We start from the raw sequence: 27,545 nt of genomic DNA on the forward strand, positions 1-27,545 counted from the left end.
GGAAAGAAGGATTGTCGGTATGCCTCTGTGTGGGCTCTAATCTCTCTGATTTTATCCTCATGGTCCCTTCGCGAGATATACGTCGGAGGGAGCAATGTACTGCTTAACTCCTCGGTGAAGGTATGTTCTCGAAACTTCAACAAAAGCCCGTACCGAGCTACTGAGCGTCTCTCCTGCAGAGTCTTCCACTGGAGTTTATCTATAAATTCCGTAACGCTTTCGCGATTACTAAATGATCCTGTAACGAAGCGCGCTGCTCTCCGTTGGATCTTCTCTATCTCTTCTATCAACCCTATCTGGTACGGATCCCACACTGCTGAGCAGTATTCAAGCAGTGGGCGAACAAGCGTACTGTAACCTACTTCCTTTGTTTTCAGATTGCATTTCCTTACGATTCTTCCAATGAACCTCAGTCTGGCATCTGCTTTACCGACGATCAACTATATGTGATCATTCCATTTTAAATCACTCCTAATGCGTACTGCCAGATAATTTATGGCATTAACTGCTTCCAGTTGCTGACCTGCTATATTGTAGCTAAATGATAAAGGATCTTTCTTTCTATATATTCGCAGCACATTACACTTGTCTACATTGAGATTCAATTGCCATTCCCTGCACCATGCGTCAATTCGCTGCAGATCCTCCTGCATTTCAGTACAATTTTCCATTGTTACAACCTCTCGATATACCACAGCATCATCCGCAAAAAGCCCCAGTGAACTTCCGATGTCATCCACAAGGTCATTTATGTATACTGTGAATAGCAACGGTCCTACGACACTACCCTGCGGCACACCTGAAATCACTCTTACTTCGGAAGACTTGTCTCCATTGAGAATGACATGCTGCGTTCTGTTATCTAGGGACTCTTCAATCCAATCACACAATTGATCTGATAGTCCATATGCTCTTACTTTGTTCATTAAATGACAGTGGGGAACTGTATCAAATGCCTTGCGGAAGTCTAGAAACACGGCATCTACCTGTGAACCCGTGTCTATGGCCCTCTGAGTCTCGTGGACGAATAGCGCGAGCTGGGTTTCACGCGATCGTCTTTTCCGAAACCCATTTAGTGTCCTAAATAGTAGAAATTTATTTGAAATGTAATTTTTTCGATTAATTTCACATCTCATTGGCTCAAATTTTACCCATGGTCAATGGCTGGGGAATGTGGTACATACATGAAGGGCACCGGTAAATTCTGTTGCTGATGTAGACGACATGTTACCCGCCAATATTGTCCTAGACGGATAGGCTCGAGCAGGGACTATAACCTGATCACTAAAATCACCTGATTATTCTGTCTGTTGTCATCTCAAAAGTTAATACGGTAGAAGAACTGCAGCAGCCAGCTTCACGAGATGATCCCTGACGTCTTTGAAAAAAATGTTTAACTCACTGCATAAACAAGTACAGTTTTTGCATCAAAATGCTAGGACATAGCACGGACGACCACCTCTACAGGTATACAGTGAATTAAATTAAATTAAATGTCGTATGGCATTGTTGCCTGGGAAATCCCAGGAGTGGGTTCAACTGCGGATTAACGACAGTGGGCTGGTGAGCTGGTCAGCATGGATGTGGTTTTTTGGTAGTGTCCTACGTACCACTAGGCAAACATCGTGCTTGTACCCACGTCCCGCCTCAGATACGTGCTACACAATAAGTTAGAAAACGAAATGTTGTATTTACACATGAGGTTTACTGTAGATGGAGACCGACTGGATACACATGTTCCTAGGTGGGGAGTGAATAAGAGACTGATGACCACATATTAGTCTGTTTGAAACCCATAATCACCATCATCATCGTCGGAAGTTGTGTCCTTTCTCGATGTACATGAGCCCCTTTCCATGCGGATATGTGAGAGTTGTGTCGCAACTATATTTCTGGAGTGTAGATGATTGTAATGAATGCGTTTTTAGTGTAGTGTTATGTTTGCGTTGTATGATGATGAGAGAAGGGAGAGGGTGAGAGCCGGTACCGGCACACAGCCTACTCCTATCGAATAGCACCGCCGAGCTTAACGTCAAAATCCGACACACAGATCGCCATTAACAATTCTGCATGCCCTTGCTTCGTGAGACACTGTCGAGAGGTGTGGAATTTAATCCGTGTCACTGGCGCAAAGATTGGTGATCCGGAACTTTACGCCACCATCTCTCCTTCCCTAGCCGGCCAAACATTGGCGGTGAAAATTTCATCCACCGCCAGGATCTGAGTCGGTTTATCGAAGAGTCGAGAGTCACCGCCTAGGCGTGCGTTGGCGGTTTCGGCTACAGAGGCGGATATACAGTAAATTCCAACCTGTAACACGCTAAATCACCATTGTATTTCTCGTTAAGGTAGGCCACGGGAGAAATTTGAATCCAGTCATGTAGGGACTTAACTAAAATGTTTACATTTAAAATACATTTGTTCTAACTAAAGTGCTCGTCATTTACGACGGGGGCCGAGTTTAGGTTCGTTCTGCGCATCTGACGTCACAAAACACAGTCAGCCAATGAACAGAGAACGGCGTTGCCAGAGCTCGACTGCAGTGCAGAGCACGGACGAGTGTCTTCAGTTTTAGAAACGTTCAGTCATAAATAAAGTCATTGAAGAAAAGCAATGTCTTGATAGCAGACTTTCTTTTATAGAAAGTTTGGAAAAAGCATTCTTTATACCAATTGCTTCATATTCTATTAATTAAACCAAACAAGCAATAAGCCTCCTAATTCAGGCGATAGCAAGGAAAGGTGTTTGTATCATTCTCACTAACCGCTTTTTCGCAATAAAGAACAGCGGCAATTGTTTATTTCCTATTGTACTTCGACGAAACGTGAGTAATTCATTGTCATACCAACAGTGTTTGTCGGTATTTTGCGTGATATTTTGAAGTCCTCTGGGAGATCTACTGAATCACGAGCTGCGTTAGCGTAATAGTTAAAGTGTATGGCTGCTAAGTGAAAGGTTCAAACCTTGTTCGGTGTTTAATATTTTCTTTACTTAAAAACCATATCGAAGTGTCTTACTTCATGAATTTTATTCACTTGAATGTAATTTTTTTGAAATTTCTAGTGGCAACTAAAATCGACCATGCGGAAAATATACGCTATGAACTTTTACCTCTGCAAACTCTTCAAAATTTCGTTCAATGGTTTACTACATCTAATGCTGCACAATAACTGCATTGAACATCGAAACAAAATTAAGTCATTTATGGGGGGGGAATGTATCAGTCAAGAAGATGTGTAAAAATCAAATTTTTGGGTCAAATAGTTTTTGTGAAATCGAATGATAAAGTGTGCCAAAGCAGGCGAAACACCATGTGTCTGCACAGGCGCGCAGTGCAATGATGACAAAATCGCGCACAGCGCGGAATGCGGGGAGCACGTCTCTGTAGCAGCGAAAGGATTAATGCGGCCGTGGTGGCTTTACTTCATAAACTGCGCGCTCTCCCCTGAACGTAAGTTTGCGAAGTATACTGTGGCGCTGCTTCTCTTGGCGCGTACAACTGGCAACGCAGCAATCTCCCGCGTCTGGGCGGGCAAGCGCGAACCGCCAAGATAAAAGAATTGAACTATAGCACAATATTTCATACTGAAGTCAGCCTCAGCTTGTCACCACACCTTCATAGTTATCTTGCAAACGGATCATTTGCGGACCAGTGTTTACTAGAACATTTTGTGTTATGTTAACGTACACTTCGACGTGTGTCAATTTTCGCTATTAATTGTGTTAGACTAGAGCTGGTTTAAGGCCTGAGGGACCCAGGCCGCCGGTTGGGGCTCCAAGCTGAGAGGGACGCCAGAGGCATCCCAACTATACAGAATATATCATAATTAGTAATGGCCTCTTAGCCCGCCTGGTTGGCCGTGCGGTCTAACGCACGGCTTTCCGGGCGGGAAGGAGCTCCTGGTCTCCGGCACGAATCCGCCCAGCGGATTTGTGTCGAGGTCCGGTGAACCAGCCAGTCTGTGGATGGTTTTTAGGCGGTTTTCCGTCTGCCTCGGCGAATGCGGGCTGGTTCGCCTTATTCCGCCTCAGTTACACTATGTCAGCGATTGCTGCACAAACAAGTTCTCCACAGATGCGTACACCACCATTACTCTACCATGCCAACATAGGGGTTACACTCGTCTGGTGTGAGACGTTCCCTAGGGGGGTCCACCGGGGACCGAACCACACAATAACCCTGGGTTCGGTGTGGGGCGGCGGAGGGGTGAAGTGGACTGCGGTGGTCGTCGTGGGGTTGTGGACCACTGCGGCTGCGGCGGGGCCGGAGCCTCTCCGTCGTTTCTAGGTCCCCGGTTAACATACAATACAATACAATACAATGGCCTCTTGAGGCACTAAGTTGAGAAGGGTACCCAAGTGGAACGTTTGTATACAGTGCGTATCAAGTTAGTATCGAAAACTGAAAGTGAAAAAAGGGGGTGGGGGACGCCAAATGATAAGTCGCTTGTGTGGATAAAAGTTCTTGAATCGGCCTCGGTTAGACCTCTTATATTATGCAGGCTGATGGTAACCTAATGGCAGTGTAAGAATACAACACGTTTCACTTAATACATTCTTGATGGTTGTGAGGCCGTGCTTAAAGTAAAATCCGTGTGTCCGGCGCAGCTACCACGAGACGGAGGAGGATCCGGTGACGATCCCCACGGTGAGCAGCACGCCCTCCACGACGACGACGACGACGACGACGACGACGACGGCGCCGACGACGGCGGCGCAGCTGTCGCTGGGGCTGGGACTGGGGCGCACGCCCGCCTCCACACACTACTCGTCGACGCCGTCGCCGTCGGTGGCTGCGGCGCTACTCAGCGTGCACTCCGCCCTCAGCAGGGACCGACATCCCCACCCACACCTCACCGTCCAGGTAGGTGCACCCCGCCATCTGCAGTCTCCTAGGGGACATCACGCTAACACCCTGTCACACCACCTCTAGCCACTACAACCGCCTCAATTCGGCGAGAGAGTCCACGAGTTTCTTCAGTCATGTCACATTCTACTGAAGCCACTTAAGTTTCAACTGTTCTTACAAACAGCGCGAACCATTTCCTTTGATATTAATATCGAGTGGTTTATCGAGCCAATTGAGGTGCGTCAGCATTCCTGAATATTCCTCAACCCGCATCAACAAAGGAAGTAGCTTACAAAACACTCGTTCGACCAATACTTGAATATTTCTCGTCAGTCTGGGATTCGCACCAGACAGGATTGGTAGACGAAATCCAAAGAAGAGCAGCACGCTTCGTTACAGGTTCACTTAGTAAGCACAAAAGTGTCACGGAGATACTCAGTCAGCTCCAGTGGCAGACGCTCCAGGAGAGGCATTCTGCATCACGGATGGTCAACCGTTAAAATATGAATAGTGTTCGTTGCTAGAAGAGTCGACCAACTATCTCCTACACATATCTCGCGAAAACACCATGAAGATGACATTATAGAGATATGAGCCCGTACAGAGGCTTACCAGTAATCGTTCTTACAGCGAAATATAAACGCCCCACAAAAAAAAAAAAAAAAAAAAAAAAAAAAAAAAAAAAAAAAACGAGAAACTTTAGGGATAGGTTTCTTGTACAGAAATAAGTAATAAATATCTAGTAAAAATGGGCACTAAAATGCATAGGTGCACAGGACTTGTAAGGTATACACTTTAGAGCTGAAGTTTACTAAACTTTTTTTCTTGTTTTGGTGTAAGGAATCTGTCCCTACCATTTGTCACTGTTTTTACGGGACACTCTGTATAATGCGCAAAATACGTTTTGCTGTGTGGTGGGACATACCTGTGATAGCACGGTCATTTTCCTCCTTCTCTGCTCCATTCGCGAATGGTGCAATCGGATGAAGCTTTGCGCAGATGTGTTGTGCAGTATCTCTAGTATACCTGTCGATCGCGTCATGTCGCACTTTTCAGTTCTGAGTGCACAGTGAGCGCTTAAAGATGCTTAGAACTACAGTGTCTCACCCAAAGTGTGAAGCATCTGCTGAGAGGCTCCACCTGATTTCATACAGCCCACATAACGTAACTGTCATGTGTTTCTTTGTTCCTGACACACTGCAGGTGCAACAACGACGTTCCTGCGGAGTTTGCGATGAGAAGTGTTTGACAGCCTGGACTTGACTCCCTCTGATTTTCACCTCACATGAACCTCTGGCTATGAGGACAGCATTTTGGCACAGACGACGAGCCGCAGACGAGCGTAGGGAACTGGCGGAAAGCACAGGCGGCTGCCTTCTGCGACCAGGGTATTGGAAAGTTGGTACCACGCTGCCACAGATGTCTAAGCCGAAGCAACAACTAGGTACGAAAGTAGCTGAGAGGTGTAGCTAAACGTTGCAAATAAAAAAAAAAATTGTGACTCTTCAAGCTTTCCCAGCGGATGTGTTGTAAATAGTCTTCACGGGTTTGCCGCCGGATCACGTTGTGCAAATTCCACAATATTTCCTCGGAGCAACTGTCCGACATACCTATCTACAAGCAAGGATGAACCACCTGAAGATGTCGGACAGTTGCTCCGAGGAAATATTGTGGAATTTGCACAACGTGAACCGGCGGCAAACCCGTGAAGACTGTTGTTGTTGTGGTCTTCAGTCCTGAGACTGGTTTGATGCAGCTCTCCATGCTACTCTATCCTGTGCAAGCTTCTTCATCTCCCAGTACCTACTGCAACCTACATCCTTCTGAATCTGCTTAGTGTATTGATCTCTTGGTCTCCCTCTACGATTTTTACCCTCCACGCTGCCCTCCAATGCTAAATTTTTGATCCCTTGATGCCTCAGAACATGTCCTACCAACCGATCCCTTCTTCTAGTCAAGTTGTGCCACAAACTTCTCTTCTCCCCAATCCTATTCAATACCTCCTCATTAGTTACGTGATCCACCCACCTTATCTTCAGCATTCTTCTGTAGCACCACATTTCGAAAGCTTCTATTCTCTTCTTGTCCAAACTAGTTATCGTCCATGTCTCACTTCCATACATGGCTACACTCCATACAAATACTTTCAGAAACGACTTCCTGACACCTAAATCTATATTCGATGTTAACAAATTTCTCTTCTTGAGAAACGCTTTCCTTGCCATTGCCAGTCTACATTTTATATCCTCTCTACTTCGACCATCATCAGTTATTTTACTCCCTAAATAGCAAAACTCCTTTACTACTTTAAGTGTCTCATTTCCTAATCTAATTCCCTCAGCATCACCCGACTTAATTTGACTACATTCCATTATCCTCGTTTTGCTTTTGTTGATGTTCATCTTATATCCTCCTTTCAAGACACTGTCCATTCCGTTCAACTGCTCTTCCAAGTCCTTTGCTGTCTCTGACAGAATTACAATGTCATCGGCGAACCTCAAAGTCTTTACTTCTTCTCCATGAATTTTAATACCTGCTCCGAAGTTTTCTTTTGTTTCCTTTACTGCTTGCTCAATATACAGATTGAATAACATCGGGGAGAGGCTACAACCCTGTCTCACTCCTTTCCCCACCACTGCTTCCCTTTCATGCCCCTCCACTCTTATAACTGCCATCTGGTTTCTGTACAAATTGTAAATAGCCTTTCGCTCCCTGTATTTTACCCCTGCCACCTTCAGAATTTGAAAGAGAGTATTCCAGTCAACATTGTCAAAAGCTTTCTCTAAGTCTACAAATGCTAGAAACGTATGTTTGCCTTTCCTTAATCTTTCTTCTAAGATAAGTCGTAAGGTCAGTATTGCCTCACGTGTTCCAACATTTCTACGGAATCCAAACTGATCTTATATACAAAAAAAAAAAAAAAAAAAAAAAAATGTTCACTGTGGTCTTCATTTCGTGATCGTTTTTAGGCTGAAAGAAATAGCCATAGTATGTGGGATGATACACGAGGAAAGTTAAATAAATAATACAACTCTTTTTTTCTCGGCCAATTTCGACTAAAAAATGCGGAATTTGTAGTGGTACAGCGTAGAATATTCCCGCTTCAGTCCCTATATCTTCATGAAGTTCCGATAGGTGGTGTAATAAAATCAACATTATGCCTCTCTCACTTGTTTAACTTTTTCTGCCCACATCCTGTTCCTAATCCATTCCATACAGATACGTGTCTATACGTCTTTCTTGCATTCACAGCGCCAGATTGGCACATGGTGCCCAAAATTGGAACTAATTTTTAATCGAGAGTATATCGCTTCTGCGTTAACGCGTTAGAATACCTACCAATTTTCGTTGTCATGCGATAATTACAGCCATTATTGGACCTCCGTGTGTAGCTGAACTTTAACTGTAACCACCTGGTACATGCCCATTACTACACTACTAATGAAGCTGTCTCATTTGATGGTGTATCAATGCGGACAGTCCACGGTGCCTACAAAGGAATGGTATACCATTTGCGACCATGTAACACGACGGAGAAACAGTGATCTTAAAAAAATCCTAACCGACATGGATTGGAGACGAATGCCACGCTTTATCAATGGAAATTGGTTTCAAAATTGCTTTCGTCTTTAACGGAGGTGGGTTCTTTGAGTTTCTTTTGGCGGAAAGCCAGAGCATCGTAGATATTCATAGGCGCTTGCAGAATGTCCACGGAGACCTGCCAGTGAACAAAAGCACGGTGAGTCGTTGGGCGAGGCGTCTGTCACCATCGCGGCAAGGTCATGCAACCCTGTCCGATCTCCCGCGTGCCGGCCGGCCGGACACAGCTATGACTCCTGCAATGTTGGAACGTGCAGACACTCTCATTCGAGGCGACCAACAGGACACAATAAAACACCTCACTGCACAACTGGACGTCTCTGTTGGCAGTGCTGACACACGTCCACCAGTTGGGGTACTCAATGATGTGTGCTCACTGGGTACCTCGCTGGCTAACAGAAGACCTTAAAGAGCAACAAAGGACCATCTGTGCGGAATTGCTTGAGCGTTGCGGGGCCGATTGTGATAATTTTTTGTCGAACATCATCAGACGATGAAACATGGGTTCATCACCTCGAACCGAAAACAAAACGGCAGTCCACGGAATGGCGCAACACCACGCTCCTCCAAAGAAAAAAGTTCAAAGCCGCACCCTCAGCTGGTAAAGCCGTGGGGACGGTCTTCTGGGAATCTGAAGGGATTATTCTGTTCGATGTCCTCCCTCGTGGTGCAACGATCAACTCTGAAGTGTATTGTGCTACCCTCCGAAAACTGAATAAACGACTTCAGCACATTCGTCGCCACGAAAATGCATACGAGCTTCCCCTTCTCCATAACAACGTGAGGCTTCACACAAGTCTGCCCAGGAGCTCACAAAATTCATTGGACTGTTCTTCTTCGTGCACCCTACAGCCGGGATCTTGCACCTTCCGACTTCCATCTGTTTGGCCCAAAGAAGCAATATGTGTATCAAGGGGAGGTTATTGACTCAGCAAGACTTGGTTCTGACGTCGACCAGTACAGTGGCATACAGGCCCTCCCAGGGTTTTGTAGCCAAAAGACTGGGGAATAATGTGGTGTTAGGAGTCCTGAATAAAACCAACCTGCTTTCAGAAAAAAATGTGTAGTATTACTTACTGAGCGCCCCTCGTATTACACTGCCCGATTCTTCTTGTAACGTACGCTGCAAATCTCTCCATGTTACACGCCTCTCTGCAGTTTGTTGAGCATCTCGATAACGCTCTCGTCCCCACTAAATGACGGCACGTGCCGCTTTGCGTTGCATCTCTTCTGTTAATCCTAGACTGATGAACAATATTCAAGAATCGATCGCAGAAGTGTTTCGTAAGCCATTTTTTTCGTAGATGAATTACATTTCCTTAAGACTATTCGAATGAATCTCAGCTTGGAATCTGTTTTCCTACAGTTATATTTGGTCATTTCGCATTAGATCGTTCCACATGGTTACGCCTAGGTATTTTACGGTTGTTGCTATTTCCAGTGAGTTTTCAGCAATGGCCTGATCGAACAACTGTGGATATCTCGCCCTATTTAGACCCTGTGTGTACATTTTTTCACGTTTAGCGTCAACAGCTAGTCCCTGCATCGGCCGTCGATCCTCCGAAGGTCTTCCTGTATTTTGCTACAGTCTTGTTGCGTTGCCACCTTACTGTAGGCAACAGATTCGTCGGCAAAAAGCTTCGTGGAACTACAAACGTTATTCACCAGTTCACTTACATATCGCACCCCTGCAAAAAATGTGACACTAGTCAGAAAAAGGCAATTTTTAGTTTTTTCACCGAAAAATACATGTGATGTGCGCCAACCTGGACAAGAAACGTCAAATCTCTATCTAGCAATTTGTCAGCTATAGGACAATTCTGTCAGTTTTGTTGTCGGCTACTTCATGTTTCGCCCCGGTAAGAACAAAGTCACTTCAATGTTCGTCCACTATCACCTGATGGACCGTGTTAATGCGTAGTCTTACCCAGACGCACGGATAACATCACAGCCCAGCATCCTGTGATCCGCTTACTAGATAACTAACATGTTTACGGAGGTGACAGTAGAACTTTTGGCTTGGTCACCACGTTGGTGCGGGCGTGGAGGGGCCCCATCTCTATTAACGTTGCAACTCGCAGGTGTGCACGAGTCGTACAAACAGAGCGGCACATATTGAGTTGTGAAACGTTTTATATATGTAGTAAGATGAATGTAATTTTTAATATAACTGATAATTACAATGTCTGTGCTTAAAACAGTATCCGTACATTACATCCGTATCATTACAATGTCCTTCAGACATGCATACACGTCTGACGGAACAGACACTGCTTTGACGATTACAGCTATCGTAAATATCACGAAATTTCGTGCGTTGCAGCGTACAAAGAAAAAAAGTGGAAATTTCTGTTATAAAGAAAGTTCATATTCAATCCCGTTTCTCCGCGAGAACTATTCATACATCATACAAGTCGATTTATGATTCTGTGTTTTCGTCAATTATGTTCCTTAAAATGTACCTAATTGATGTTCCTTTATAAACTGTATTAATTTTCGTAAATTACAGTTTTGCATTTTGTATTTTTGTAATACAACATTTTCAGCTTGCTTTTCACTTTTTATTTTACTTAAGTGCTAATGTTGCTGATGGAGGTTCGAATGTCGTATTATATTACAGTATATATATTATTTATGGTGTAAAAGTGAAAATTGTTACGTGAGGATTCACAGCAAAAAGAAAAAAGTTTTTAGAAAATCAAGAAAAGTGACACAACTCAAAGAATTAATTAATAATTATCGGATAGCACCTTAAATTCGACGAATATAAAACTACATGCTGATAGTTATTACTGTTATATAGACTAGAATGGAATTTACTGGCAAAATTACTTACTCGAAATTTAAAGAAATCTTATATTATATCAGGATAAGTTTTATGGATTTCTTTAAGTCGATTTTTCTCAAGCACTGTATTTTTGAGTTGTGTCACTGATCTTGCCAGGGTGTGATATATTATGAACAGTAATGGGCCTGTAAAACTCCCTTCGGGTACTTCAGATTTTTTCACGTTAAAAACAACTTATTGAACCCGCCAGCATAGCCACGTGTGTTAGCACGCCGATTCCTGGATTCCGAAAGGCGCCCCGCCGCCGGATCGAATCCATCAGATGGATTAACGACGAGGGCCAGGTTTCCGGCCAGGCTGGGTGTGCATTTTAGGCAGTTTCCCATATACGAATAGTTGAATACCCGGCTAGTATCCACGTCCCTCTTCAGTTACACGATTTGCAAACAGTTAAAAAAACGTTATCAAACTTTGAGATGAGGTAACACTAGACGCAGCCACATGCTGTACACACATTCCGTCCCGGGGAAAGGGAGGAGTGGGGGCTACAGGAAGGACACCCAGTCACCGTCTACCACGAACACTGCCAAACCCACAGTAACATTCCGACACGGGATGAAGGCCAGGAAAAATAAGAAGAATAACTTATTGAATTCTATCTCTAGTAAAGTTCTGAATACAGTCACCAATCTGGTCTGATTCTCAGAAGATCGTAATTTCTTCATTAAATGAACTGTATAGAACGCCTTCCGGAAATCAAAGAATGCGTTATCAATCAGGACGCCTTTGTCTACGGCGCTCTGGATGTCGTGGACAAACAGAGCGAACTGTGTTTAGCAAGATCTCTGTTTACGGAAACCTAGTTGCTTTTTATAGAGGAGATTCTCGTTTTCCGGGAACATCACAATGCGTAAGCACAGAACATGTTTCGCAGTTCCACAACAGATTGATGTTAGCGACGTAGCTCTATAATTACGTGCATCAGTTTGACGACTCTTCTTGGAAACGGGAATGAACTGTGCTTTTTTTCCATTCTCTTGGTTCCCTTCGTTGTTCCAGTGACGTTCGACAAACTACTGCTTGAAGAGGAGCAAGATCTTCCTCATAATCGTTGTAGAATCCATGCCTTTCCACTATTTAGCAGTATTTGTTGCTTTTCTATTCTGTTATGGCTTATCTCAATATCTGTAATTTCGGCATTCGTGCGATGATTGAAAGGAGCGACTGCATTACGATCCTCCACGGTAAAACAATTTCGGAATACTGAATTCAGTATTTCGGCCTTCTCTCCATCACCTTACGTTTCGGTCCCATTATGATCACTGAGTAACTGAATAGATGATTTCGATACTTCTTAGCGTTGTGAAAATTTGGCTTTCGAATTCGCTGAACGCTTCTCAAATTACTGTCCTTGCACTCGTTTGACTTCCATTAGCGTTTACTTGTCAACTAGACTTTGCTTTCGACGCAAGTTTCTAACACGGCCATTGTACCACGTCGGACTTTTACCAACATTCACAATCTTGCTCGGTACATATTGGTATAAGGCATGTTGCAGAATGCTTCCGAATTTCGTCCAGCTTTTGTCCACACCTTTGTCCTGGGAGCTAAAAATTTGATGTTGCCTACTCCGATGCGTTACAATTTGTTTGCTATCACTCTTCCCAAGGAAGCATATTTTTATGAAAATGTTGTCGAAACGACAACGCTTGATCACCAAGAATGTTGAAATAAACATCTTCGTTCATGTTGATGGTGACCTTAATGAGAGGGTCCAAGTCATGTTACGAAAAACTTTACCGAAGGTCTCTCCGACCTTAACTGCACCAACCATGTATTGCACGTGAAATAACTCACTGGGTCTTCATAGCACTGGAAACCTCGTATCATTTGAAAAGCGGCCAATTTGTGTGTTGTTTGGCCCTTTCTGTGCCGCTCTGAAGAATGGCCTGCTGCAAGATACTCTACTCAAATGTCCCTTCGCAATGTTTTCACGGAAACCGGTTGAAAAAGTGCTGTATTGACTAACAGAAGCAATTCCTGTCGCGTTTGAAACCAATTTCCATTGATAAGACGTGGAACTCGTTTGCAGTCAATGTCGGTTACGATTTTTTTTAGGACCACTGTTCATCCGTCGTGTTACACGGTTGCAAATGGTATACCATTCCTTTGTAGGCACTTCGGACTGTCCGCACTGATACACCATCAAATCGGACAACTTCGTTAGCAGTGTAGTCACGGGCATGTAGAGGGTGGTTACAGTCCAGAATGGATAAGACGAACATTATACCGTGACATGGTTTGCGGAGTATACAGGGTGAAAAGTATTTAAGCCGACAAACTCTGGGACGTTGTAGGGGACATCAAAACAAATATTTTTCCCTAATGTCATTTTTTCCTATGTGGAGTATTTAAACCGGTAGAGGAAGATCTCTCTGGTCGCAAATTAATTAAACCAACAAACACTCTTCCATTTTTTATGACCAAGAGACAACACATTAACACAAACCAATTTCAATTGCATTAGATTTTCAAAAATGCCCCCATTGACACGTAAACAAAGGTTATACCGTCGGATCATGTTCTATCTGACACGGGCAAAAACCCCAGGAGTATCCTGCATTGTTCCTGCTGCTGCTACTATCCGGGCAACCAGGTCCTCTTCTGATGCAACAGGAGTTGCGTAAACAGGATTGCGCATCTAGCCCCGCACAAAAATGTCCAGAGGGGACATATCTGGGGATCGAGCAGGCCATGGTACAGGACCACCTCTGCCAATCCACGTTTCTGGGAACCGTCGGTCCAGGAATCGACGCACACGACGACCGAAATATGCCGGCGCCCCGTCATGTTGCAACCACATGCGTTGTCTTGTAGGGAGCGGGACGTCTTCTAGCAATTCTGGCAATGCTCTGGCGAGAAAATTGTAGTTGTGCCTGCCATTTAATGGCCTAGGTAGCAGGTGCGGCCCAATTAAAGTCCCCAACAACACCGACCCACTCATTAACGAAGAACTGCACTGATTGAAGGATCCCGCTCCACATGCTTCCTCAAATTGCAGCGTTCTTACCGTGCGACGGCGTCCCTGTCCAGATAATCTGCTAAATGACCCGGTCTCACGCAGACGTTGGTACACAGCAGCAAAGGTCGGATACGGCGATTAGGATATTGTTGTTGATAAACTCGCTGTGCAGCTCGTCCTATGTGGTGCGCTACGTAGTACGCACCAACCATATCAGTGTACTCACTCCAGGTGTATCACTCAATTAGTAAACAGAGACAATGCGTTACTACATTGGTGGCCAGCAGTTGCCTACAACTGACGAGCGTAATACGGCCTCTAACAACTGAAGATCGTAATACGGCCTGTAACAACTGAAGCTCGTAATACGGCCTCTAACAACTGACGAGCGTAAACGGCCTCCACCGGTTTAAATAATCCTCATATGAAAAAATGACATTAGGGAAAAATATTTGTTTTGATGTCCCCTACAACCTCCCAGAGTTTGTCGGTTTAAATACTTTTCACACTGTATATGTAATAAGACAATGACTCATTTCTCAAGTTGTTTGTGAGTAACGTTTCAGACGAAACAACAGAACATTAATGTTGCAAGATAAGTCATTAATGACCATCTACAAGAAAAGGAAGTACATGATGCAGAACAATGTGTGCACATTATTTAATTTCTTGCCGAGTTTCCTGGAATCAAAGAGTTTGACTTTTGGGCTTACGTATCGTTTAGGACAGGGGCGGGCAGGAAATCTGCACGTGTGCAGTGCACATGCACGTGTGCAGTTAACAGGCGTTCTGCGTGCACACAGGGGCAAGCTGGCCACCCGCTTCTCACCCCTCCCCACCATACCGTCTCTCCGCTTCTTCCCCTGTAATGGGTTTTGTTTCCTGGCCTGCTTTATTAAATGAAGGAATAAGGTTAGTAGGAGTGCTTTACAGAAATCATGGTTTGAAAGAGTACCTATTACCTACGATACGTTTTATTTAATTATCACAGGTGGAGTTTACAATACGTTTAAAGTCTGGAACAAAATTTCTACGTACAGACAAACGCAAACAGTTACGTAAATTTTCGTTACTGATGTTTGCTCTTAACCGAGACTTATTAATTTTCATAACAGAAAAAAATCTCTCACAAAAGTATGTCAAGCCCAACATTGACTATCTTCATGGCTTCACGATGGGGACGAGGAAACTCTTGCTGTGGAAAGTCGTGATAAAAATCTATTACACGTCTTGCCAAAAGGAAGTTGTCTCTCAGACGAGAATTAGACTGTAGATCTATTAATTCCATTTGCAAACTGAGATGAATATCATTTACAGAAACCAGATTCTCTCGAGAACTATTCAAAACCTTGGGATAAGTAAGATATATCCCCAAATCGCTTGAGAAATTCCTCTTTTATTGCACTAAGAACGGCAACATACTGAAATTTATTATAATGGCGTTCAATATTAAACTTCCGCTCACCAGAGACAATACTGTCACATATTATACATTTCCAATTTTCACGTTTTTCCACAGAGAACAAATGATTCTCCCATTCCTTTTTAAAAGATAGCAAATCTCCAATTCTCCGTTTCCTCGATTCACTCTGCATTTTCCGGTTATTGAAATACAACGTTCACTACGTAGTGGTCGCTTCGCTTCAACGTCCGCCAGCTTAGCCTGGTACTACACTGCCGCAACCTGCAGGCTGTCGGCACTGTCCCGTTCGACGATTGCACGCGAGCAGCACACGTGCAGCGCTGTGTGCTCATGAGCCGCGTGCAGCGTTTGCCCGCCCCTGGTTTAGGAGGACGGAAGAACGTAAGCGGCCGTTTGGTTTCAGGGCGGAGGAAGCAGCGGCGTGCTGAACCCGGCGGACGCCTTCCAGTCGCTGAAGACGTCGGTGGAGCCGCAGCAGTTCGTGTTCTCGTCGACGACGGCCAAGTACTCGAGCCCGGCGGGCCTGTCGGTGTCGGTGCACACGACGAGCGCCCCGCCGGTTGGCGAGCCCCCGCAGCTGCACGTGGTGCACTACCAGCCCGCCCACCACATCTTCACCACGCCCTCCGTGGCCATCGTGTCCTCCACCAGGAGCGTGTCCAGCGTCAAGGGCGTCGTCGGCAAGCTGGCGCCCACCGTCGTTGCCGAAGGACACTCTCGGGTGCCTATCAATAATTTCGCCTTCGGCATCAACACGGGGCTGAACCCGCCGCAGTTCTCCGGAGACAACGCTACTGCCCCGGGCCGGCAGTTGCCGGAACTGGCGGCGCACGACCCGTACGGCGAGTACCACGAAGCGGACGACGAGTCCCTCGACTCGTTCTTCAGGGACGTTCCGCGCATCGCGAAGCAACCGAAACAGGTCAACTATTTCCCTTAAATGCAAAAAAAAAAAAAATTGAGCTAGTCCTGTTTAATTTTACATTACATTATGGATGAACTGAAAAAGGTAGCAGCTTAAAAATTTCAAATTAATTGCAGTATGAAACCATCTTCTTTTTAATTCTTTCTTGCGTGAGTTACGTTAATTCTGACCACCGCAGTTCGATTCTACAAGACTACCTTCACTGTGATACTGCCTATGTGACTTATCTGCCTGATGTGGATAATTATAAAGTTCTATTTTAAAAATACACACTCGTATTTCCGTTAAATGTACATTGAGGTAACAGAAGTCCTAATGTAGTGTCGTGTCGTAATGCAATAACATGATGTGACACGGACTCAACAAGTCGTTGGAAGTCGCGTTGAGAAATACTGAGCCATGGTCCCTCCAGAGCAGCCCGTAGTTGCGAAGATGTTGCCGGTGCTGGATGTCGTGCACGAACTGACCTATCGATTATGTCCTGAAAATGTTCAAATGGCTCTGAGCACTATGGGACTGAACTGCTGTGGTCATAAGTCCCCTAGAACTTAGAACTACTTAAACCTAACTAACCTAAGGACAGCACACAACACCCAGCCATCACGAGGCAGAGAAAATCCCTGACCCCGCCGGGAATCGAACCCGGGAACCCGGGCGTGGGAAGCGAGAACGCTACCGCACGACCACGAGATGCGGGCTGAAAATGTTCGATGGGATTCATTTCGAGCGATCTGGGTGGCCAATTGGCCAATCATATACGCGAATTATCAAACCAATTGTGAACAATTGTGGCTCGATGGCATGACATCGTTGTTTGGGAACATTAATAACGTTGTTGCTTTATTTTGTGGTGTAAGTGGTGCTGCTAGACTATAAAAGCGGGTTAAAAGCTGTGAGCTGTCTGGGGAAGTTAACCTTGCATCACTGCGCAACTGTTTCACCAGGTATCCAGTCTAGCTTACCAAATTCCCAACCAGACTAACATTAATTATAATCTTTTAATAGTCATACGACAACCGGTGATATATATATATATATATATATATATATATATATATATATATATATATATATATAAAGAGAATTTAAATAAAAAGAAATAAATCAATTTATATTTGGAAATTTATTTTAACATTGATCATTGAAATTTCAGCATATTAAATTTGATTCATAAATAAACTGGTGCCTTATTTAGGATTGTGGAAAATGTGAGATTGTAATCTTACGGAACACATCAAATATGGAGCCAAGATTGGGAGACTGCATACAACACTGCATTCATAAAATAACACACGAAGGACGTTGAAACATATGCAGGAGGAAATTAACCACAACCAACCGATTCAATTTTCACCCAAAGAAGTTACGTTCGTAGCACAATCCTGTCCGTCATGTAATTACCACACACTGGTATACTAAATTCATACTAACTCTCTGTGAAAACTTCCCGAAAAGAATAGCTGAGGGCTACTTTGATGCTTACACCACATGCTTCACGTGGTCAACTTGGTTTACACAAAGAATGTAACTCCACAATAATTTTGATAATTAAAATAAATTACATCGAAAAGCAATTTACAAAAGAAAAACCTCGAACTGGTTACTAACGTCTTACTATTAACCTGATGGGTCAAACAATTGTATAAGCACGTGGTACTGGTCTCACAAAGTACACCCCACGTGGGTTGAACATAAAGAAAAGTTGCTATATAGAAAAATACTGTCAAGACGAGACGTTATAATCTCACGCACATTCGCATTTAAGATTTATGATCTTAGTTAGAGTTACTGATCAACACGTGGTTCCACTTTACTCACAAAGTAGTGACAAAGCAACTACCGGAAAATAATCTGAACTTCACACGCGAATTACACTGCGTTGCAATTTAAGATAACATTAGATATTTTAGAGCTAAACCTGAAATAAAGGTGATTAAATTTTCAGTTAGGCTGAACTTAAGAAATCCATTGTCCTACGGACTTAGCAGACGCGCGCTTAGCCGGAGATCTTACCACTTCAGACGCTCGCCACGGACAGACTGACCTGGTCCCTTTCTGAGGGTAGCTCACAAATACAAACGGAAGTGGCCAGAGGGGCAGCTTCCTATACCAACATGACAAGAGACGGACAGGACCATATTAAGGATAGAAACCTCTTTGCTTTTAGAAAGCGTAGCTACCTGTTCCGACGTTGGTCCTACTGTTCTCTAGCAGACAGGCTTGTCTGCTGCCCTCAAGCATGCAACTAGAAATACATTTGCTCATTCATCCTCTCACACAGAAGGGAAGGGGAATGACAGTATCTTATCATATACAGTATATAAAAGAAAGCGGATGTAGGTTCCGTATGAGACTGTGTGACATGAATTACATATAAACTGTGTTTTAAAGTGTAGTACAGATCGTTCCTGTTTGTCTGTAAAAGTAACACGTTCCACTACTCAGTCTCCTCCCAGATAGTCAGAAACGCCACAGTAAATTTAGAAGAGGAATTTATGCCGTAAATGACAACAGATTTAAGAAATTAACATGAAAGGAATCCAACAGAGACCTTTCAACATGAAGTCCACGAATGGGTGCAAACGGCCTTCAAATAGCCGAGCATAACCACTTCCAGTTAATGATCGGTTCAGATAGACCAGGGGATACAGTTCATCCCATGTAAGCACAGCCCACACTATTATGGAGCCACTACCAGCTTGCACAGTACCTTGTTGACAACTTGGGTCCGTCGCTTCGTGGGGTCTGTGCCACATTCGAACCCTACTTTCAGCTCTTATAAACTGAAATCAGGACAATAGTCATGGGATACCTTCTAATATCGTGTCGGACTTCCTTTTGTCTGCCGTAGTGCAGCAACTCGAAGTGGCACGGAATGAACAAGTCATTGCAAGTCCTCTGCAGAAATATTGAGCTATGCTGCCTCTATACTTGTCCATACTTGTGAAGTGTTGCAAGAGCAACATTTTGTGCTCGAACTGACCTCTCGATTATGTCCCATATATATTCGATGGGACACATGTCCGGTGATCTGGGTGGCTAATTGGGCAAACCATTGCTCGAACTGCCCAGAATGTTCTTCAAACCAGTCGTGAACAGTTGTGGCCCAGTGATATAGCGCATGGTCTTCCATAAATATTCCATCGATGTTTGGGAACACGAAGTTCACGAATGGCTGCAGTTGGTCTCCAAATAGCCGAACATAACAACTTCCCGTTAACGACCGCTTCAGTTGGACCAGAGGATACAATCTATTCCACGTAAAGGCAGCCCACACCAGTATTGAGCCATTACCATCTTGTACAGTGCCTTATTGACAACTTGGGTCCATGGCTTCGTGGGGTCTGTGCCACACTCGAACCCTACCATCAACTCTTATCAACTGAAATCAGGTCTCATCTACCCAGGCCACGGTTTTCCAGTCGTCTGGGGTCCAACTGACATGGCCACGAGCCGGGAGAGGCGCTGCAGGCGATGTCGTGCTGTTAGCAAAGGCACTCGCGTCGGTCGTCTGCGGCCGTAGCCATTAACACCAAATTTCGCCGCACTGTCCTAGCGGATACGTTCTTCGTATGTCTCACACTGATTTATACGAGGTCATTTCTCGCAGTATTGCTTGTCTGTTAGCTCTGACAACCCTAGGCAAACTCCGTAGCTCTCGGTCGTTAAGTGAAGGCCGTCGGCAACTACTTTGTCCGCGGTGAGAGCTAATGCCTGTTCTCGACCCACTCTTGACATTGTGGATCTTGGAATACTGAATTGTCTAACGATTGCCGAAATGGAACGTCCCATGCGTCTAGTTGCTCAAATGGTTCAAATGGCTCTGAGCACTATGGGACTTAGCTTCTGAGGTCATCAGTCCCCTAGAACTTAGCACTACTTAAACCTAGCTAACCTAAGGACATCACACACGTCCATGCCCGAGGCAGGATTCGAACCTGCGACCGTAGCGGTCGCGCGGTTCCAGACTGTAGCGCCTAGAACCGCTCGGCCACTTCGGCCGGCCGTCTAGCTGCAATTACCATTCCGCGTTCGAAGTCTGTTAATTAGCGTCGCGCCATAACCACATCGGAAACCTTTTCACGCGGATCACAGGTCCGCCAGTGCACTACCCTTTATACCTTGTGTGCGGGATATTTGCATATGTGAATATCGCTATCCCATGACTTTTGTATAACGGACAATGTTGCCAAATGGCGTAAGTTCGACTGTAATAATAAAATGATTAACAATAGAACGGCTCGGGATCGATCGTTTCGTCATCTGATAAACCACTGAGCAATTCGTTAATTGTGGTTTGTAGAATTTAAGTTCTTTTGAAATACTACTGATGACAAAGGAAACAAATTATTACGAATAACAAATGCGAGAGTGCTTAGCAATGGGCGACAATGGAGTACAGCTCACGACGCACGAATCCCTGGAATTTATTCATCCAGTACTTGAGAATGAGAGCACTTACTGACTTTCAACAAATTTCGTACATAATTTCAGACCTTTACGAAAGTTTTTCTAGCTCAAAACTCCCACAAAATGACGAGAGGAAAAAACTATGTTGGTTACTACATTTTCGCTGTTCATGCAGAAAAACTGCCGCGTCAGGCATTCCATTTTAATTTAATGTTTCTCTATTCACAACACAGTTTTCAGACAGCATTCACGTTTACCACTGAACGTACCTGCAAATTTGTATCATTGTATGATACATAGTGCAGGAGATATGACGTCATAAACACTGAGATACGTGAAAACGAAACTGCAGGGCGAAATTCGCTAATGATACAGGTGACGTATGTCTACAAATATGTGTGAAATCTGTTAAATATAGGTGAAATACACACTCAGGAACACTGAAAATAGTGTACGAAAAGGGAAGCATTGGATCAAAATTAACTTTATTAAACATAATGATACGCATAAGAGATTCACTTGAACTCATACTCATGACACGTAAACAAATACAGTGAGTTCATGTAGACAAATACAGTGCAACATGAACAACGCATTGGGCCACATTTTGCTGCAATACGTGCCGCTACATGGTCCGGCGTCGAGCTGATTTGATGTCTGATGTCATCCTTAGGCGGATTGGTCCTCAAATCTTGAACAGCTACCTCGAAATCATATAAAGAGTGACACGGTATCATCTGGCTTCTCAGCTGGGCCCACACATGCTCTGCAGGGCACAAGTCATGGGAGCGGGCCAGCCGTGGAAGAAGTCTCGAGCAACTCGAGCTGTCGGAAAAATGTTCCTGGTAGACCATGTAGAATAGGTCTCACATGAGGTTGAAGAATGTAATCAACGTAACTCTGGCCCGTTAACGTTCTACGTACCACAATTAGAGGGGACCGCCTACAGCAGGCTGTGGCCCACCACACCATTACGTCGGCTGTGCGGGCGGTATGGCTTGCGACAGCGTGGGCAGAACTGTACTGTTCACCAGACTGCCTCCACACTCGTCTCGCATCGTCGTTTCCCTAGTCGCTAGGAACCCGGGCGTCACATGTGGGTGCCATCTCGTGTCCGCTGCTCCTTACATCATCTGATGAAACACTCCAAACGATCGACCTGGTGAGCCACACAGCATGTCGACCAGCCTGTGATTTTCATGTCGATGACTAGACCCCTGTCAAATTGGATTAACTGTGACAAACGCCGTCTAATACGTGTACCTGGTATTCTGCACCTGCTAACGCCCTCCTCAAGTCAGAGTGTGATCGTCACGTGTACGACTCGTCCACTATGCGCCGTTCAAATAGGGCCCCCTGGGCTATTGTAGCACCACTGCAGGGTCTGTGGGCTTATGCACTGGCACGAAACCTGGATCATGTGCGTATTGGATCTCACTGCACTTATTGGCAAAATTTCACGTCTGTATCTTTCGCCCCTCTGGGTGTGCTATTTTCATTGGTACTGCGTGTTTTTCGAATGTGCGTACTCTGTCAAAGCTCCAGGTTAAAAGCTCATTCTAAACTAAATCCCTAGATCGATTTCAACCAAACTTAGTACACATATCACTTTCTGTCTAGAAATAATTGCTCCAGGGGTAAGAAACACCAGTCTGCTACTGGTGTCAGGGCGATAACATGGTGATGGTGATAGAAAGTGGGGAGGTAGAGGGAGGGGAAAGAGAATGGAGAGAGGGGGGGAGGAAATGGATAGGAAATGGAAGAGGATGGGATGGAAAAAGAGAGGGGTGAGGAGGAGATGGACAAAGAGTGGGTGAGGAGGAGATGCACACAAATAGGGGAGAAGAGGAGGTGGGCAGAGACGCAGGAAGGAGAATTTAGACAGAAAGAAGGGAAGGGGAAACGGACAGAGAAACGAAAGATGGTGAGACGGATGGAAGTGAGGGGGAGAAGGAGATGGACAGAGAGCGGGGCGAGGCAACGCTGGGTACTCAGCTAAGTGCAGGATAATTTCACTTAAGTTACATATATTCTCTTGTGACGATTGTTATGTCTCGGAAATAGTAGCGAAGATCAGGGAAGTCTCTTCTTTTTTCAATTGATGCGAGGCATTCAATTTCTATATATGTTGACAAAAGCATTTATATACGAATGGATATTACACAGGTGCAGAGGCAGAAACGCGCCACCGGCAGAGGGGGCAGAGGTCGCTTCAGGCCGTCGCTGGACGCTCTGAAGGAAGAATCCGGAGAGGAGGGACCCAGCCCCGAGGGTTCGGAGGTGTTCCCGCAGGAGGCGGCTGCTCCCCGAGCGGACGTCTACTTCCAGAAGAGGCCCAAAGCGCGCGGCCGACCCGACGAGCGCCGCAGGAGGCCCCAGGAAGACGCACTGCCCACTGCGGAGGCCTTCTTCAGGAGCACCAGGATCGGCCAGCTGCAACAGGCGGCGACGCTCGCGCCGACGCCAAGAGCTTACACCGGGCCTCTCGTTGCGGAACAGCCGAACGAAGTTCAGACGACTACACTAGCGACAGAGACGACGATCAAACCCCGCGCGGCCCCGCAGCAGCTACCGTACGGCCGGGGGAACGAAGTAGACGGGAGTGTCGGTGGACGGCGAACTGCGGCGGGCAGCCGCGGCTACCCCGCCAGCCGTAGGCCCAGCCCCAGCCCCAGTCCCGGCCCCAGCCCCTCCCCCAGGGCGCCGGCGTGCAGGCGCGGGGCCGCGTGCGCCGAACAGCGCTCTCCCTACCAGGCGGTGCTCGCCGAGGTCTCCCGCAGGCGGCCGGCCGCGGCCAGGCAGCCGGAAGCGCTCGCGCCACAGACGTCGCCCGCTCCCGAGCCGGCGGCGGCGGCGACAGCCACGGCGAGGAGCGAGCTCCAGACGACGGTGGACGCGGACGTGAGCACGGCGCCGCCAGAGAGCTACGACTCGGCCAGTCCGTACAGTGCGGACTCTCGCAGGCCGTCGGGCAGAGGCCAAGCTCCGCTGGAGACCTACGACTCGGCCGGCCTGTACGGTGCGGACTCTCGCAGGCCGTCGGGCAGAGTCCAATCGCAGCCAGAGAGCTACGACTCGGCCAGCTCGTACACTGTGGACTCTCGCAGGCCGTCGGGCAGAGTCCAATCGCAGCCAGACAGCTCCGACTCGGCCGGCGCGTACGGTGCGGACTCTCGCAGGCCGTCGGGCAGAGGTCAGTCGCAGCCAGACAGCTCCGACTCGGCCGGCGCGTACGGTGCTGACTCTCGCAGGCCGTCGGGCAGAGGCCAATCGCAGCCAGAGAGCTACGACTCGGCCAGCTCGTACAGTGCGGACTCTCGCAGGCCGTCGGGCAGAGGTCAGTCGCAGCCAGACAGTTCCGACTCGGCCGGCGCGTACGGTGCGGGCTCTCGCAGGCCGTCGGGCAGAGGCCGAGCGCAGCCGGAGAGCTACGACTCGGCCAGCCCGTACAGCGGAGACTCTCGCAGACCTGCCGGCAGAGTCCAGCAGCCGACGCCCGCCAACAGGCAGAGGTCGAGCAGCCGGTCGCAGCAGGTCGAGCCGGCACAGAGGCGCGCTTCCTCGCGTCGTCCGTCTTACGACTCCGGGACATCTTACGAGTCGGAGACGTCTTACGAGCAGGCGACTACCGTGCAGCAGCCGCAGCCGCCGACAGCACTGCCCGAGACGAGCTTCAGCTGCGCAGACAAGGTTCCCGGAGGCTACTACGCGGACATCGAGGCCGACTGTCAGCTGTTCCACATCTGCTCGCAGGGCAGGCACGGCAAGTACGTATCTGACTTCTCATTTTGCGTTTATCGACACAAATAAACCCATCTCTGTAATCCGACACAGACCGTAAAAATCACTAACCGATAGCTAGGGAAGACCGGGATACACTGACGGTGTCGACACACAATTGCGAACACTGTGGTCAGGTAAATCAGATTAAAGATACAGAAATCCATTAAATAAAAAAAATCTTATTAAGGGCTGTGAAATGAAACCGAACACACGCTACCAAACTACCGTGGAACAGTTCCATTCACAAGTAAGCAACACACGTTTAAGATGTTTATCCCACTGGGAGACGAGACAGTTAGTCGGCCACTGACAGATCCACAGGCCCAGCCACTCTTGCACTTCCTTGTCCGACTGAAACCGACGTCCACACATCTTTCTTCAGGTCACCAAAGATGTGAAAGTCACATAGTGCAAGAGCCGGACTGTATGCAGGATGTTGTAGAGTTTCCTAACCATATGGCTGAAGTGTAGCCGTCCTCTGATTGACAGTGAGGGGGTAGACATTATTTTGCAACAGTATGATTCCTTCTGAGAGCATTCCTGAGCGTTTGGACTTCATGGCACGTCGCTTCTATGCGAAGTGTCTTCATAACACTGTGCATCGATTGTGGTTCCACTCTCGAGAAAGTCGACGAGCAGATGGCCCCTGTAGTGAAAGAAGAAGGTCATCGTGACATTATATGGTGTCACTATTTCGAGAGCAATGGCAAACAGCAAAGCCAATAGTGGAAACATCCCACATCTCCCGCGACAAATAAATTCAAGAGTATTCACACAAGTTAAGTAAGGTCGTGATGACCTTCTTGCACTGCAAGGGCCCTCTGCTCATCGTGTTCTTCGACCGCAGAAACACAGTCAGTGCACAGTGTTACGAAGACACTTTGCAGAAACTGCAACGTGCGATGAAGTCAAAACACCCAAGAATGCTGTCGGATGGAATCATTGTGTTGCACGATAATGCCTTCCACCACACTGCCTGTCGCACGTAGGCTACACTTCACTGTAGTACAACGTAATTTGTAACATAACAAACTGGGAAACATTGCAACATCGTCTGTACAGCCCAGATCTTTCACCAAGCGATTTTTACATCTTTGGTAACCTGAAGAAAGACATGTGTGGACATTTTTCAGTCATACGAGGAAGTGCAAGAGTGGATCCAGTTGTGGATCCTTCAGTAGCCAACCACGTTCAGTGAAATAGGAGTTGATCGTCTCGTCTCCCAGTGTGGTGCTTATTTTTGAATGGAACCATTCCATGGTCCAATGGTGGCGGGTGTTTGGTTTTAATTTGACTGCCCCTTATACTATTAGATGCCATAAGTCACCCAAATGTGCCAGTTACGCAAATCATAAACATCATAAGAAGAAACATATTAAAATTAGGTGAGATCAGTCGACCAGATTTATATGAACTGATCAGTCTCCTAGAAATAGTACCAAACAATTACTTAACTTTCCAAGGAGAGATACAACAGCAGAATGATGGGCTGACCATGAGACGCTGCCTAGCAGGAACCCTACCAAATATTTTCTTAGATCTCCTAGATTTTTTTTTTTTCAGAGAACAGGCTCAATGGGCTGATAAACTCAGTTACTACCAACGCTCATTAATTTTAATGGAAATAACCACGAAATCAGAGAATGCCACCAAAAAAATCATAAAATGCGCAGGATGATCAAATTTGCCGTCCAGTATGAAACAAACAAGCTTATAAACTTCCTAGACACGAAACTAACTAATGATAATGGTATCAATAAATAGGGTATGTCTCATAAACCAGCTTCAACTGATTGTATAATGTCGTCTCACCCATTAGTACACAAAGCTGCATATTTTCATGTCATGCTAGAGTGTATCATTAGAGCCCCTTCCATAAAAAAAGCCTGAAGACGGAATTGGAATTATTAAGACTGTAGCATTCAATCATGTCTACAATCCTAATACAGTCGATAAAATATACAGAAAGAGATATGGGCCAAGTATGTGAATGAAAATAAGAAAAAAACATTAGCAAAAGTACAAAGAAACCAGAATCAAAAATTAATTAAGTTTGCATACTTGGGGAATATTTTACAAAAAAAAGTTACACATTTCGTAAAGTAATCTCAAAATTAGCTCTCACACAGAATATAAACTACAAATGACAGTAATGCAGACAAAACTCAAAATTACAACCAGTCAGGGATATATAAACTTAAATGCGGCGGCGGAGGGGGGGGGGGGGGGGGGGAGGCAGGACAAAAGACTCTAAAATCGTCATTTTTTAGCTAAACGTGTTGCTCAATTTCGAAACAAATTACGTTGTGCTACAATTGGATAAACGAGAGTTTCAGGGGAATCAGGGGAAATCACTCCTAGAAGTGTATGAGAATGCTGTACTGAAAAAAAAGTTCTGCACTCCAGATTCAGCAGGGCGGGGAACAAGTGGCCCCTCTATCCTCCCCCCCCCCCCCTCCTCATTTCCCACTTGTGAAGTGCGAACGCCTAGCCTATGTGTCGGTTTATCAGGACCAAAATTTTGTAAAAATACAAAGAACATATAAACAAAAGCGTGAACAACCTTTCCACATGTAGCCCGCCTCTTAGAGCAAAACGACACTCTACGGTACACATAAGCACTAATCTTTGAATTCTAGATAGAGCGGAATATAGAAAGTATCCGAACATTCTAGAGGAGACGGATATCAACAGTCATTTGACAAAATCCACGTAACATTTTAAATGAACAAAACTAACATATAA

General features: G+C 45.7%; 1 protein-coding gene across 3 annotated transcripts in view; it reads left to right on the plus strand.

The window, feature by feature from the left end:
- LOC126185090 (uncharacterized) overlaps positions 1–27,545 on the plus strand; it is a 427,180-nt gene that overhangs the window by 374,596 nt on the left and 25,039 nt on the right. For 2 of the 3 annotated variants that reach the window (XM_049927887.1, XM_049927889.1), the window contains exons 6-8: positions 4,609–4,864; positions 16,086–16,604; positions 23,184–24,784. In XM_049927887.1, coding sequence (XP_049783844.1) covers positions 4,609–4,864; positions 16,086–16,604; positions 23,184–24,784 — 2,376 coding nt within the window. The remainder of the gene's footprint in view (positions 1–4,608; positions 4,865–16,085; positions 16,605–23,183; positions 24,785–27,545) is intronic. The other variant, XM_049927888.1, reaches the window with a different exon arrangement.

This window comes from Schistocerca cancellata, chromosome 4 (assembly GCF_023864275.1).
Source record: "Schistocerca cancellata isolate TAMUIC-IGC-003103 chromosome 4, iqSchCanc2.1, whole genome shotgun sequence".
NCBI classification, from domain to species: Eukaryota; Metazoa; Arthropoda; class Insecta; order Orthoptera; family Acrididae; genus Schistocerca; species Schistocerca cancellata.